The 15,004-nt window shown below is 50.3% G+C and overlaps 1 protein-coding gene and 1 pseudogene across 6 annotated transcripts in view; one reads left to right on the top strand and one right to left on the bottom strand.

The window, feature by feature from the left end:
- The window catches only part of CAPN2 (calpain 2), a 61,258-nt gene that overhangs the window by 40,855 nt on the left and 5,399 nt on the right, over window positions 1–15,004 (bottom strand). Inside the window, exon 1 of one of the 6 annotated variants that reach the window (XM_030761747.2) lies at window positions 6,606–7,683. The exons of the other annotated variants lie outside the window; for them this stretch is intronic. Within the exon in view, the coding sequence (XP_030617607.1) occupies window positions 6,606–6,675 (70 nt within the window). The 5' untranslated portion in view covers window positions 6,676–7,683. Of the gene's footprint in view, window positions 1–6,605; window positions 7,684–15,004 lie in introns of those variants that run through there. 6 annotated transcript variants of the gene reach the window in all.
- Window positions 59–14,302, top strand: LOC149750423 (poly(A) polymerase alpha pseudogene; annotated as a pseudogene).

Below are 15,004 nucleotides of genomic sequence, written 5' to 3'. Positions count from 1 at the left end.
GATTATTTAAAAATTGGAACTTAGCTGATCCTAAAATTTACAAGGAAAAAGTAAACATAAAGGCTAGCCAGAAAAAAATTTAAAGGGAGCGGAGTCTAGCTCTATTAGCTATTAAAACACATATAGAGCTAACATATTTAAAATAGTACAGAACTTGTGCAAGAGTATACAGAGATACATAAATGGCACAAAATAGAAAGTCCAGAAATAGTTCCAAACATAGGAATTTAGTAAAGATAAATTATTCACAACTGGAACTGGAACAACTGAGTAGCCATCTAGAAAAAAATCAAGTTATAGCTCATCCTGTCAGGGGGATAAATTCTAAATGGAATAATATTTACATAAACATAACATTATATATCTTAACAATGTACTTTGTATTATTTATGTTATATATAAATCTAGCCATTTGTATTATTTACATATGTATTGTTGATGTATTTATATATTATATTTTAATATGTTCACATTATAAATATATTTATAAATCTATATATCCTAGAAGAGACAATGGGAGAATTCTATTATAATAGAGTGGTGACAGGCTATCAAATTGTAACCTAGAAGCCATAAAAATTTTAAATGATAAACTTTAAAGTGAAGAAAATTGCATGGTAAAAAAAAAATCACAATAAGCAAGGATAAACCAAAAATTAATAGGGAAAAATATCTATTATTCAGCTCCCAGACCACAAGTGATATATAAATCTTCCCAGTATTTAAAAGGAAAAAAATGAAAGTTCAACAGAAAAATGGGCAAAGATATAAACAGAGTTAATGGAAAAAGGAAAAAGTAATGTCTCTTACACATAGTAAAAGGCATTTATCCTCACTTACTCATCATAAAAGAAACATAAAGTAAAACTATGCTAAGATACCATTTTTCACCTTTCAGACTGCAAAGGTCAAAGCATGATCATTTGGAGAGGCTGTGGGGGAATGTACACGCTCAATCCCGACAAAGGCAATTTGAGGATATCGTCAATATGCTCCAGCAATTCCACATGTAGTAATCTTCCTACAGACATACTCACGTGTGAAAATAATGTATGTGTAAGGTTATTTATTGCAGCATTGGTTGCAACAGAAAAGACTAAAGGTAAATGTTCATCCATAGAGAACAGGTGAAACAAACTATGCTCCCTCTACGATAATATTCTGTGCAGCCCTAAAAAGAAAGGAAGATGGTTTCTGTTGATACGGAATAATCTCCAAGATGTGTTAAGTGAAACAAAGCAAGGTACAGAACAGCAACAACAAAAAGGGGGAAACAGAAAAAAGAAAAACTGGGCGAACATAGTATTGGCTCCCCTTCTGTAATTCATATCTTCACAAACTGAAGTTATTTTTGGATGATTTATTATATAGAACATGTGTCCTATGTGCTTAAATCGTAGTTTTATTACCAGAAACTCTAGTTTATTGCATTCAATAGATAATTGGTTATGTCAGTATTTGCAGCAAAAAAAAAAAAGTAGCTTAATATCAGGTCTTCTAAATGAAAATGATTATTTTTTGGTAAAGTCTTCCATAATAATTGGTCTCTAGTCAGTAAGAACAAACAACCAATCAAGTCACTTATTCCTGTGTCCCCTAAAGTGTGTCGTGTAGAAACTAGTTCCTTGGGGTTAACAGATGCTCCTTGAGAAATGGGTTCTGTGGTCAAGTAAGTTTGGGAAATGCAAAACTAACCAGGTCAAGTGTGGAGACATCTCAGAGCCTTTCAATAATTACACACTGTGACCTTCCCAGGGGTAAGGGGAGTGGGGTATAATATGAATGTTACCCAAATTTATTTGACCCTGGAACCCTTGCTGTTGACATCTCACACAGGCAGGGACCATGGAGCTCACTGGAGACGCTGGCTTACCTTGTGAGGGCACAGGAGCCACTGGCTCATCCTGGGAGGTGCTCCAGGAGCTGGGCTGCTCAGAACCAGATCTTCCCTGGGGGCCCAGTGAGCGGCTGTCAGGCATCAACACTAGCTGCAGGGCCCACCTCTAGTGGCTGAGGTCCTTCTGACAGCACCCATGTGATTTTTCCTCTCTCCAGGTTTTGACATCCTCTTCTTTCTGGATTGTCTATACTTTATTTATTAATTTAAATTAACTTAATTTATTTTTGGCTAAAGGCTTTGGGTCTTTGTTGCTGCGCATGGGCTTTCTCTAGTTGCGGTGAGCGGGGGCTACTCTTCGTTGCAGTGCGCGGGCTTCTCATTGCGGTGGCTTCTCTTGTTGTGGAGCATGGGCTCTAGGCGCACGGGCTTCAGTACTTGTGGCTCGCGGGCTCTAGAGCGCAGTCTCAGTAGTTATGGCATGCAGGCTCAGTAGTTGTGGCTCGCGGGCTCTAGAGCACAGGCTCAGTAGTTGTGGCACGCAGGCTTCAGTAGTTGTGGCTCGCGGGCTCTAGAGTACAGGCTCAGTATTTGTGGCGCATGGGCTCTAGAGCTCAGGCTCAGTAGTTGTGGCACACAGGCTTAGCTGCTCCACGGCATGTGGGATCTTCCTGGACCAGGGCTTGAACCCATGTCCCCTGCATGGCAGGCGGATTCTTAACCACTGTGCCACCAGGGAAGTCCTGTCTATAGAACTGATTATTTTTCTTTGTAATATATGGTTTCATTTATGCCTTTTCTTGGGGGGGCGTTTAGGCCAAAACAATTTCTGAGGAATGAGGCGAGGCGTATCTAAACACTTAACACCTTCTGACTCACCACCTGTCACCTGCCTTTCTCATTCTGGGAGCCTGATACCTGCCTCGGTCTGTCCAGAGCCCTGCACACAAACAGGGACAAGTATCAGAGCTGGGTCACTAGAGGTCCTTGACCACCCTGGCTCCCTGCAACATTTCCTTTCAGCAGGTGGCTGCTGGCCCCGTCCATCACTGAGGCAGCACACAGGGCCCTGCCCAGAGGTTCCTGAACCACCCTGAAGGCCTGCCAGCAGGCTCGACAGGCTGACCGCTCCCACATCTGGGCTCCCCCGACACCCAGCTAAGCTTCTGCCCCTCCTTTCTGTCCTGGGAGACACTCGGCCAGTACAGGCCTGTGAGGCTGGGGATCTTCTGCCCTGCTGCCTACCCTAGAAGCCCACCTGGGTGCCCCTCCCCACTGGAGCCCGCAGCCCCCTTCCTCTGCACATCTGCACCACGTGCAGACAAAACTCCCCGGACAGAACAGTCCTCACCCTGCACTGAGGTGGGACCTCAAACGCAAGTACGGAGGGAAAGGGACCCGTGCATTTACATGCCCTAACATGAAAATGACCGAGAGCAGGTTAGTGGGGAAAAGGTAGAGGTAGGGTTCTGGGAGTCTGGAGCCGGGGTAGGGGTGGAGCAAATAAAAAGCACGAGAGAAAGGAAACCAGCCGAGGCCGGGGCGGGGGCTGTCCAGGACCTCATGCCAGACCTGCCCCTTGAACTTGGACTTAGGTGGGCGCAGAGGTTCCCTGCCCTCCCCAGTGGGGACCTCTGGATCCCTATAAAAGACGTATCTCGCTGGAGGCTGTGTTCCTGCCCGTTCCCTTAAAGAACTGCCCTTCTCATCTTGCTTCGCACCCATTCTCTCACCTTTCCATGCACCTTGCTGCCTCCTGGCACCAGGAGGCCCCTGCACCAACTCCACTCTCTCTGGGTTCCTCAAATGCTGGCTCTTGGCCGCCCTGTCAGTCCCCTTTGGCCGGGTTTGTCCTTCCAGCCCAGGCCCTAGGGATCACCCTTCCTGCACAACCCCCTCTACGAGTCCAGTCCATGTTGTCCTGGGGCTCTTGCTGCCAGCACTCAGCTAGAGGGGTCCACAAGCCCGCTGCAGGGTGCCTGCCCACTGGGAGCGCTGGCCCGCTGGATGAGAACCTGGGTGCCGTCAGCCTGGGTGCCGATGGGTCCCAAGGAAGGCTGCGGCTGGGCTGATGTGCTGACCCACCACGGAGGTGAGAGGGGGAGGTACGCCTTGGCTGGCCTTCCCGGATCCCAGGCACAGGGCAGGGGCTGCACGGGCACCCACAGCCCTGCGGGGCCTCCAGGTGATCCCCCCAACCAGAAAGGAAAGATCCCCTGGATAGAGCTAGGAGGACTGACCTGGATTTGAATCCTGACCCCGCCACTTAAGATTGTGTAATCTTGGACACATTTCTTAATTTCTCTGAGCCCATGTTCTCTCAGCTGTGGAAGGGGGATAATAACACACATATCCTCAAAGGGTTGTTAGGATCAGATGAAAAAGGGAAACTGGGGGTCCTGGATGGGCTTCAGAGATCTGGAACCCGAAAACACTGTGTGCACATTTTGTATGTATGCAAATATATGCATTTTCTAGGGAGGAGTCAGGTTTCCTTCCCCCTCACAGCCCCAAAATTAAGAAACAACAGAGCCAGAACATGGAGTTCAAATTCCGGCTCTGACTCAGGGCAAACTACTCTCTTTGTGCTCATTTCCTCATACCTACAACGGGTTTCATGATAGGGAATGGCCTCACAGAGTTGAGAATTAAATGGGAGGAAAAAAGTCAAGCATTTAGAACACCGTCTCTGAGGGTTTGCTCTTTTTATCTTCTACGTTTATAAGGGAGAAAACTGAGGCCCGGAAGAGGTGAAGTCACGACTGGGGATGAGTTACGCCCTGTTTCGGAAAGGGTGACAGCTCAGGACGGCGGTGCGGGTAGGTGGGAAGGAGGAGGGAGTGAGACCCGGGAGGACTGTGACCTGCTGAGCGCTTTTGGGGCCTGTCTCATCATCTTGAACCCCTGCCGAATCTTCAGAAGCAAGCAGGGGGTAGGGGGGACGCACTGATGAGGATGCAGACACGAACGCATTTACTCAAAACCCAAGAATGGCCCCTGCAGTGATGGAGCCCCTCACCTTCACCCCTGCCCGTGCCTCACCCGGGACTGTGGCCTTTGCCCCCTACGCCCACCCCCACCCCAGCGCAGGACCGGGGGCCCCGATACCCGCCCCCTGGGCTGAGGATGGCTTCGCGGACTCTGCTCTGTCCCCTCACAGAAGACAAGGCAAGGGGTTCCTTTAACAAGCAAACTGCCTCCCCCGTCTCTGCAGTTTGATACTTTCTCTCCCCGCTTGCCTTTCCTGTGGGTTTTCACACAAAATCTTACTGTACTTTGTGCCTGCAGCAGAAGAGTGCGCATGCATTAATCCTGAATTTATTCGCTTGTTCAACGCCTTTTTAGTGTCGTTCTCTCTGGCCCACCCTTGGGCACCTGCTGAGATCACTTAAGCCACTTTTCTCAAGGGACCTCAGGGAACCCCCCCCCCTGGTAGTTCAGACCTTCCCCTCCCCTTTTAATTTGCTTGGGAAAAGGAGTGGAAGCAGAAAGGGCCTCGGGGCCCGGCAGGGTGTCTCAGGAAAGCTCGGCCGGTGAAGGGAGTCCTGAAGCTGGCACCACCAGCCCAGCCCACTGAGTGCCCCTCCGCCCTGCGTACTGGGAAGTCCCAGAGAACAGAGGACACACCTGCCCCAACCACGATGGGCTAGTGTCCGAGCAGCCTTGGGTCACCACTGGTGACCATTATTCAAAGGGGAGGAACTGTGGCATCTTCCCAAAACGGAAGCCACGATATTTCCGGTTTCACCGGTTCTTCTAGGACCTTGCCCTTCCCCACCAGGGGGTGGAATCTGCATCCCTCCCCTTGAACCTGGTGGGGCCTCTGTCTGTCTCAGTGAATAGATATGGCAGAAGTGATGCTCTGTGATTTCTGAGGCTCTCTCTCTGTAACTTCTGTGTAAGAAGTGGAGCTCCCTTAAAGCCTCCATGGAAGAGACCACACAGGATATAGGAAGACCCCAGAGATTCAGCTGACGAGCCTCCAGCCCAGGCACCAAACACATGAGTGGGGGGCCTTCGGGTGACCTGAGCCTGTCCCCATCTGACTGCAACCCCATGAGGGACCCTGAGAGAGTCCCCCCTGCTAAGCCCAGCTATCTATCCTTCAGAACCACAGGAGAGAATGAGAAAATGATTGCTGTTGTTTCAAGCCTTTGATGGTGGGGCAGATTGCCACGCAGTAGATACAGGTGCAAGGAGACCAGGACCTTCCTGAAATCTGTGCCTGGCCAGGGGCAGCTGACAGAGTCTGCCCCTGGCGGGGGGGGGGGGGGGGGACGTGCCAGCAAGAGAGGAGTCAACACGGAGAGATGCCAGCGCCAGGACGCCGTGCCCAGACACCCACTCACTCTGCGGTCCCCGGGGCACCCCAGGACCTGAAATGCACCGCACATGCCTGCTCCGGGAAGCTGATGAGACAGACGGTCCGCCAAGGGGAGCGTCCTGAGACGTAGAGAGGGCCGATCTCCTCCTTTGCTGCAGCAGCTCCTCTCCATGGGGTCAAACATCCCAGCCATGCCGCCCTGACTGCAGCTCCATGTTTCCTCCTTCCCCAGGAGGACGCTTACTCCCAACTGTGGCTGGCTTAGGGGAGGTGATTCTGGACGTGTGTGGGGCTGGTCTTCACCAGCTGCTAGAACAGGCATCACACCCTGGATGCCCAATGACTGCCCTCCGCCTGCCCCGTGGTGCTTACTGTGTCCATAGCCTCCTTCTCTCCCCGGATCTACCACTGGTTCCCCCCCAGGACCGTTTTTGCTCCCCTTACCTCCAAGGGATTTTTGGCTCTGTGTGGAGACATCTTGGGTTGTCATGCTTGGGGAGGGCTGCCAGTGCATCTAATGGGCAGAGGCTGGGAACGCTGCCACGCGTGCCGCAGCACTCGGGACACCCCCATGATGGAGAATGAGCCGGCCGCAACCACCAGCAGGGCCGAGGTCGGGGAAACCCTTCTCCCTCTCAAGTCCTGCTTGTCCTGTGTTTCATCCCTGCAGGGCTCTGTGCCTTTGCTTTTCCATGGTGACAGCTAGATAAATGATAAAGGGACCAAGATACTGAGGCTACTTCTGGCTAAATTTGACCCTTCCCGAGACACTGGTATTTAGCAGTCTCCAGCAGACCTGAGACCCTGCTGACAGAATAACTGTCTCCTGGCCTAGGCAGCCTGGGGCGTCTCAGCTTTGGAAGGAAGTCCTTGGGAGCCAACAGGAGCTCCCCCAATCCCGGGGCTGCTGGCGCTCCCCAGAGGAAGTGCACACCCTGCCAGTGCCCGGCCCTGCGCGATGGCGGCCGATGAGTCCCACGGGACCATCCCTTCCGTGACTGCTTCACTTGTCTGGAGCAGCCCAGAGAAGGGAACCCCCGAAGCGGAATGACCCCCTACACACAATCACGTGTCATTATGTCGGCACTGTCGGGGGGAGGTGGAGGTGCTCCGTTCTGCTCACATCCCAACCCTGGTAAACACGGGGCTTCAGCCTCCTTCCGTGAGCTGCAAGCACGACTGCAGCCAGAACAAATGATCCGAACCACATGTGTGCCCTCTCCCTCCCTTCCCCCTGCCGCTCCTGAGGAGCGGGGCCCTGAAAGGGAGAAGGAGAAGGGAGGATGCAGGCGGACGAGGACGCCGAGGCCTCAGGGTCACACGGTCGCACACCGAACTTGCATGGACGAACCAGACTCTCGGAAGGGAGGCCCTGCCCCGTGCCGCCCTCGGCTGCCCTGGACCGGGAGGACACAGCCTCCCGGTTGTAGGTGTCGACTCTGCCCCCCAGCTCCCCGCGACCGTGGACGCTGCGGTCACTACCAGATGGCAGAGTTACCAGCCAGCTCACCGTAGCCCTGTGTCTTCCTGCCATCCACATCCACAACCTCGCCTTCCTCCCCAACCCCTCCGTGCCCAGAGGCCCCAGCAGGCAAGGAGGTGGAGCCAACCCCATCTTAGATTCCTACTCCTCAGAATTCCTTCCTCACCTCCCGGAGGAACCAGAGGGTGAGGATCTACTTTCCTGGTTTCCTGGAGGCCTTCACAGTGTTGAACGAAAGGTAAAGTCTCAATGCAGCTGGGGCGGCAAAACACAGGGGAGAGATCACGTCAGGGATTGCGATAAGAGTGAACGCTAGAGGTTTTCTCACTCTGGTCCTGATCCCCAGAGAGAGAGAAACCATCAGTCATACAGCCTTAAGGTTCTCCGCCTCATGGGAAAAGGAAAGGACAGACATGTCACCTTGTTCCCATTTCACAGGTGGGTAAGTAGAGGCTTGAGACTGAAAATAGCAGGCGCGCTACAGGCAAAGCGAGTGCTGGGAGAGGAGAGAGCCCAAGTGTGGTGGCAGTGAGGAGCCTCCTGGCCTTTTAGGAAACGTCAGGGAGCAACAGCCATTGCATGAGCCCTGAAAGTTGGAGCAGGAGACTTCATCGAGTCTCTTGAACTTTTCCCCAAACATCAGCACCTTGGTCACCTCCTAATGCCAAGTGCTAGAGACGGACCCCATTGGTTGTTCAAGACACAGCAGGGCATGCTCCATCTCCCCTCCCCAGCCTCATTTCCCTACTCCCCTCAAGCCACACTCTCCCCAAACGTAACTTGCAATTTGCAGTTATTAAACCCTTACTAAGTGTCAGCCTCTGGCACTCTGAGCTTTCCACGCATTATTTAATTTCATCCTCACAGCCCTCTGAGGTAGATACTACTATCATCCCCATGTTATGGATGAAGAAATTGAGGCTTAACGAGGACGGTGATTTACCCCATGTGATAGAGCCAGGAAGTGGCAGAACCAAGAGGCCAACCTCTAACTGATGGACACCCAAGTCCTCACTCTGGACCTTGCCATTTACAGATGCTTACTGATGTACGTGGCTTGCTTGTCTCTGTGTGGAGACCATCCCACCCCAGAAAGTCAAGGATGGGAGGCCGGATCCCAACGCTGCAGTGGCCATAACGCACATGTGGCTTTTCATGTTCAAACTGAAGAAAATTAAAAATTCAGTCCCTTGGTTGCATTAGTCACACTTCAAATGCTCCACATGTGGCTTGCAGCTACCATATTGATAGTGTAGAACATTCGCATCACGGCTCAAAGTGCTGGTGGACAGTGCTGGTCTAGAGTCTGCCCCACTGCACACAGGCCACCCAACGTTGGCCCAGCCAGAGCAGACTACCCTCCTCCTGGGGCTTCCTCGCCCCACAGTTGCTGCCCAGGACCCCACTAGACCTCACAGAACACATGGCCCTTCATTTCTGAAATCCCCTGGCTGGGGGCCTCTCTGTGGCTGATCCTGTGGGGGATGATCTGAGCAAGGGTCTCAGACCCTGGGGTGGAGATGTTACTGCTCATGATCTGCAGCCTGGTGCCGGCGGGGTGTGGTGGAGAGCGCGGGCTGCCGGTGGAAGTCACAGAACGCCAGAAGTAGTGAGACCTTACGGAACTAGGATCCAATCCCCTCAACTCAGAAGCAGAGCAGAGTCCACACAGGGATGTGGCCTGGCTCCTGGCTCAGCGCCCGAACAAGGGCAAAGTCACACTCTGATCCACAGGCCCACGGGGAGCCAAGGAACCGTGTAAACTCTTTGCAAGTTTCCTCTGGCTTCAGAGGAACATGTACATGACAATGGTGGGGGAATTCTTTGGAGAGGATTCCCACTGCCTCTCCTCCCTGGGGAGAGGAGGTCAGGGACAGCCAAGGAGAGATGTGCCCAACTTTAGGCCTCGGATGAGGCAGGAACCCCGCTGTGTGATTGCCAAGGCTGGGGCAGCCAGGGCTGGACGGGGCCGCCGGCAGATTCATCCCTGGCGCGTTTATGGGCCTGTCTCAGGTGCAGCAGGAAAGGAAGCTGGGAGCCCAGGCAGTAGCCACAGGGGAGAAAGGCTGTGAAAAAGCATTTAGAACCAGAAGAGCTGCCGGGGGAGGACAGGAGGACTCACGGACCACACACATCTGCCCCAGGAGCTGGGAGAAGCCACTGGGGTCGGGGACGGTGAGGGCAGTGCTGGGGCTGGCGGTGAAGCCATTGTTTTAAGAAACAGGAAAAAATATATTTATTTTCCCCACCAAACCAGCCAACACTTATTTTCTAGTTCTTTTTTTTTTTTTTTTTAAACTACAAGCACTCTTTTTTTAAAAAGGCACCTACAAATTCCAATAGAGGGGCATCATCCTACAAAATCCCGGACCAGTACTCCTGAAAAGTGACAAGGTCAACCAAAACAGGCTGAGAAACTGTCACAGCCAAGAAGAGCCTTAGGAGACATGACAACTAAATGTAATGTGGTGTCCTGGATGGGATCCTGGGACAGAAAAAGGACCTTAAGTAAAAACTAAAGAAAGCTAAAGTATGGACTTTAGTTAATGATAATGTATCAATACTGGTTCATTAACTGTAGCAGATGTCCCACACTTAATAATGTAAGAAGTTACCAGTAGGGGAAACTGGGCTGGTGTGTTTGGAATTCTCTGTACTATCATCTCAATTTTTCTGTAAACCTAAAACTGTTCTAACAAAGTCTATTAAAATGTTTAAAAGGCACCTATTAAAATGGCTTTTAAAAATTATAATTTAAGGGGGTTGGATCCAGGGCTGAGGCAGGCACCCCTCACCCCCGTCTCAGTGGGTCATGCCCAGGGCGGCAGCGGGGGAGGCGGATGACTGGGCAGTGTCCGCGCAGGAGACCATGCGGTTTCCAGTTACAACACAGGGATCACAGCAAACACAGCTGCCGCAGAAGCACTATGGCATTACCTCTCCCATCAGCTTAGCAGCCCCCAAGGAGACTGACTGCCTACTTACACAGAAACTAATTGAGACTCTGAAGCCCTTTGGCGTTTTTGAAGAGGAAGGGGAACTGCAGTGCAGGATTTTAATTTGGGGAAAATTAAATAACCTGGTAAGAGTGGATGCGAGAAATCAGTGAAAGCAAGAATCTTCCACAATCTGTAATTGAAAATGGTGGTGGAAAAAGTTTTACATTTGGATCTTAGAGATTAGGAGTACATACAAAAGGTGCCGATATTAATGCGTTGTGTGTTGCACCAAGACACGTTGATCGAAGTGATTTTTTCACCTCATTCTATGATAAGTTGAAATTACAGGAAGAAGTAGAAGATTGAAGAGCTGTTGAAGAAGCATTTGTAGCAGTTATCAAACTGTGTTCTGATGGGATAGAGATTGATATTTTGTTTGCAGGATTAGCACTGCAGACTATTCCAGGAGACTTGGGCTTAAGAGATGACAGTCTGCTTAAAAATTTAAATATAAGATGCGTAAGAAGTCTTCATGGTTGCAGGGTAATGGATGAAATTGTACATCTAGTACCAAACATTGACAACTTCAGGTTAACCCTGAGAGCTATCAAACTGTGGGCCAAACACCACAACATCTATTCCAATATATTAGGTTTCCTCGGTGGTGTTTCCTGGGCTATGCTGGTAGCAAGAACGTGCCAGCTTTATCCGAATGCAACAGCATCAACTCTTGTACATAAATTTTTCTTGGTATTTTCTAAATGGTATGTGTTTAGATTATATTAAAATAAAATGGATTGTAGACACTGAGAAAAATATATAATTTAAGAATCATTTTAAAAGTTATTTACAGTACTTAAAAAATGGGAAAATAGGGAGAGGTTGAATTTGTTCAGGATTCTACAATTTGCCAATGTGTTTGCCTATATTAATCGCATTTTTCATCACAGCCCTGGGAAAGGAGTATTATCATTATTCCCATTTTATAGAAGAGGAAACTGAGGCTCAGAGAGCTTGGGTAACCTGCCCAGAGTCACCCAGGCTAGTAAGCAGGGGAGGAAGCAGGAACTGGAAACCTCCTTCCTGCACGCTTTTCCCACTGGCCCTGCCCTTCCCCACTCTCTGCTGAGCCGGGCTGTGGGGAGGGGCACCCTGTAGCCAAACATCTCCTAGTGTTTGGGGGCCCACGTGACTTTTAGGGGTAGAAGCAGGGTGATCCACCTCTGAGGGGCCAGGTTACAAAGACACGGGGCTGTGTGGTTTCAACAGCTCTGACAGCGCTGGCAGCCTCGAGCCTTCCCCCAGGAAGCCGAGGGCCTATGGGGGCACCTGGCCAGGGCAGCTACCTTCCTCTGAGAGCTTTGAAGGCTGTGGGGCCCATGGGGGGCTATAAGGGGGCAGTGGTTAAAGCCCAGCAGTGGCCCAGTGAAAACCAAAGGTAGGAGGAGCTCAGCTCTGGGACCTCCTGGGCTCCTGGGGCCACTCCATGGCCATCACCTGTAAAAAGAGGCTGAAAACAGCAACTCCAGAGCCATATTTAGCTGTAGCGCCAGCCTGGCCGAGGTTCAGCCTGGGTCTCCAGCCCTTCCAGATGGGCAGATTTTTCTTCACTGGCTCAGCGTCGAGCCCAACCAAGGTCTGCAAGGCAGATGGCTCACGTCAGAGCAGTTCTGCAAACATGGTTGGAATTACTTTGGTGAGGCTTCCAGCTTACCCTCTGGGAAAGTGGGTGGGAGCTGGTGGATTAACCATTGCTGGGCAGCCCTGCGAAGTGAGGCAGGAGGCTGAGAAATGTACAAGTCCCAGGATGGGCCCCGCCCAGGTTCACTGGTGAACTGAGTGAGTCTCAGGGTAGAAAGTACAGGTAGGAAAATAAATTTTGCTTTGAGAATTTTACCTCCAAAATCCCTCAACATAGCCTCATGGCCACTTGGGATGGGAGTGAGAAGAGTGTGGAAAGCTTTAAAATCAGATCAGGGTTCTTTCCTTTGGCAATTTTTAGCTTTGTGGCCTTGCATGGGCTCCCCACCCCCTGCCTCCAGATAAGATAAGTTTTCTTATCTGCAGAGTGGGGATGAAAATATTTACTTGGATGATTACATGAGACAATGCAATGAAAATGCTCCAAGAGTTGCATACTGTTATACAGTGATAGGGGCTGTTATCATTCCTGCTCTGAGATAAGAGATCTGCCTTCGGTGCTTTGATTCTCCAGCACAAGATTTACACTCAGTGTCAGGCATGAGGAACGACTCTAGAATAGCTGACTGCCCCATCGTAGGGGATCTCTGAGGTCACCCCGTTGACTCTCCCCCTCCCTCCCATTTTCAGAAGAGACTGAGGTTCCAAGTGATGACGTGCCCACGGTCTGCCAACTAAGAGCTGAGCCTTGACTCGCATCTCTGGTTGTGTGGCCAGGTGTCACTGCCACGGCCCCCCTGTTCCTGATGCTTCTGAACCTGCTGGGACCTGGTGACAGTCACCACCCCATGCCCACCCTGTGTCCGGATGCCAGAATCAGAGTGAGAGTTCAGTCCACCACACTTCACAGATAGTAATCAAACCCAGATCCTCCAAAATAAAAGGCCAAGAGGACAAAACGGACAATGTGGTGTAAAAAAAACCTTAGAAATTACAGACCTGATTACTGAGAAATGTTTTAAAGGACTTACACTTAATCTTGTTTCTATTTGATTTGGTGCATAGCATGGGGATTTTTACCCCAGGGAGTGTAAGCTTTGTGAGAGTCTCCTCTCCAAATGGCCTGACAGTATTTAACCAGGACTTAAATCTTGCAATTTGGCCCTTAAGATGTCATTAAACTTTAAAGTAGATGTTTAGTCTAGGTGTGGAATTTAGCCCAGGTATGACAGTTGTCATTTTTTTTCCAGATTTCCTAAAGCCCCCATGGTTGGTCAAAGTCTCCATCAACTTCTAGCCCTGTTAACTTCCATTTTCTCTAACCAATGGATTTTCCTGGAGCACCCACCTAGGTGCCCTAGGCCCCCTGGGCATCTCTCTTTTGTTGGGGAGAGAAGGTGGGAAATGGGAGGTATGTTTTCTGTGGGTAAGAATGTGCTCTGGCATCTCAGGAATTTGCACACAGAGGCTGAGCTCAGAGAGCGGTGTTTGCACGCCCAGCCTGGGTCATGCTCTCGGAGACCCATTTCACAAGGGGCTCCCAGTTGCCTGTCCTAACGATTCACACAAATGCCCTGACATCCCTCAGAGACTGAAAACTTTCCATGCCCCTTCTGGGGAGCCTAGCTCAGGGGTTAAACACACAGACGCTCTGCATTTGCATTCCAGGCCCTCACTTCAGCTGTTGGATGACCTCAAACAAGTCACTCCCAGCCTAGCTCAGGGGTTAAACACACAGACGCTCTGCATTTGCATTCCAGGCCCTCACTTCAGCTGTTGGATGACCTCAAACAAGTCCCTCCCAGGACAGAACCTCTGCTAGGTGGGCCAGGAAAGAAGGTACAATTCAAGATGATTAATTTTGTTACTGATAGACTGGTCTGGAAAGCAAGTTGGAGCTGATGGCTCGAAACAAGTTTTTGGTTATTCGCAGCAAATAATCTCCTCCAGCGATCATAGGCCCATATCTATTATGAGTAAAAAAAAATGAGCGTGGATTCTATGAGAATCTTAAATAGTGGTCCCAGGCCCCATCGTTAAGACTTCTCTGCAGAACCCTCGGGTCCTGTATAGCAATAAACAACAAGGTCCTACTGTATAGCACAGGGAACTATATTCAATATCTTATGATAAACCATGATGGAAAAGAATATGAAAAGGAATGTATGTATAACTGAATCACTCTGCTGTACAGCAGAAATTAACACAACATTGTAAATCAACTTTACTTCAATAAAATAAATTAAAGAAAAAAAAAAAGAAAACTTGGGGGCTTTCATGCCAAAGCTGGAGCAGGTTCCAATCTCAGCAGGCACTATGTCCAGAAAATCAGAGCTCAGCTACAGAGAGCAAAGTTTCAGACCCTCACGATTCAGCTACTCCAGTTGAACTTACTTAAATGAACATTTCAATTGCCTCTGTGACAATAAGCACCCACATCCACTGTTGTGATACCATGGTGAGCTCGTCCTGCAAACACTGAGAACGCCCTGATACGTTAACTTCCTCCCAGCAGTGAGTGTTAGGGTTTCCTCTTCCTCCACACACTGAATCACCATCCCACCCCTGAACCCCAGAGAACTGATGTCTCAGTGCTGCAACCGGGCCTGGGCTAGGCCTCCCACCTGGCCCTCAGCCCACAGCCTGACTGTTCCGTGGGCCACTAGCAACACGGGCCCCAGGACATACAGACACCAAGGGTGGCTGAGATCCAGAAGCTCCTCCGTCTTCTAGTGGGAGTGTCTTTGTAACTTCAACAACTAGCCCAGGGCAGGGGACCC

This window comes from Delphinapterus leucas, chromosome 1, assembly GCF_059928025.1.
Source record: "Delphinapterus leucas isolate spDelLeu-1000000601 "Yukka" chromosome 1, BTC_Dleu_Yukka2, whole genome shotgun sequence".
NCBI lineage: Eukaryota > Metazoa > Chordata > Mammalia > Artiodactyla > Monodontidae > Delphinapterus > Delphinapterus leucas.
The sequence above is the reverse complement of the archived record's forward strand: the minus strand, read 5'-3'. Positions and strand labels throughout refer to the sequence as shown.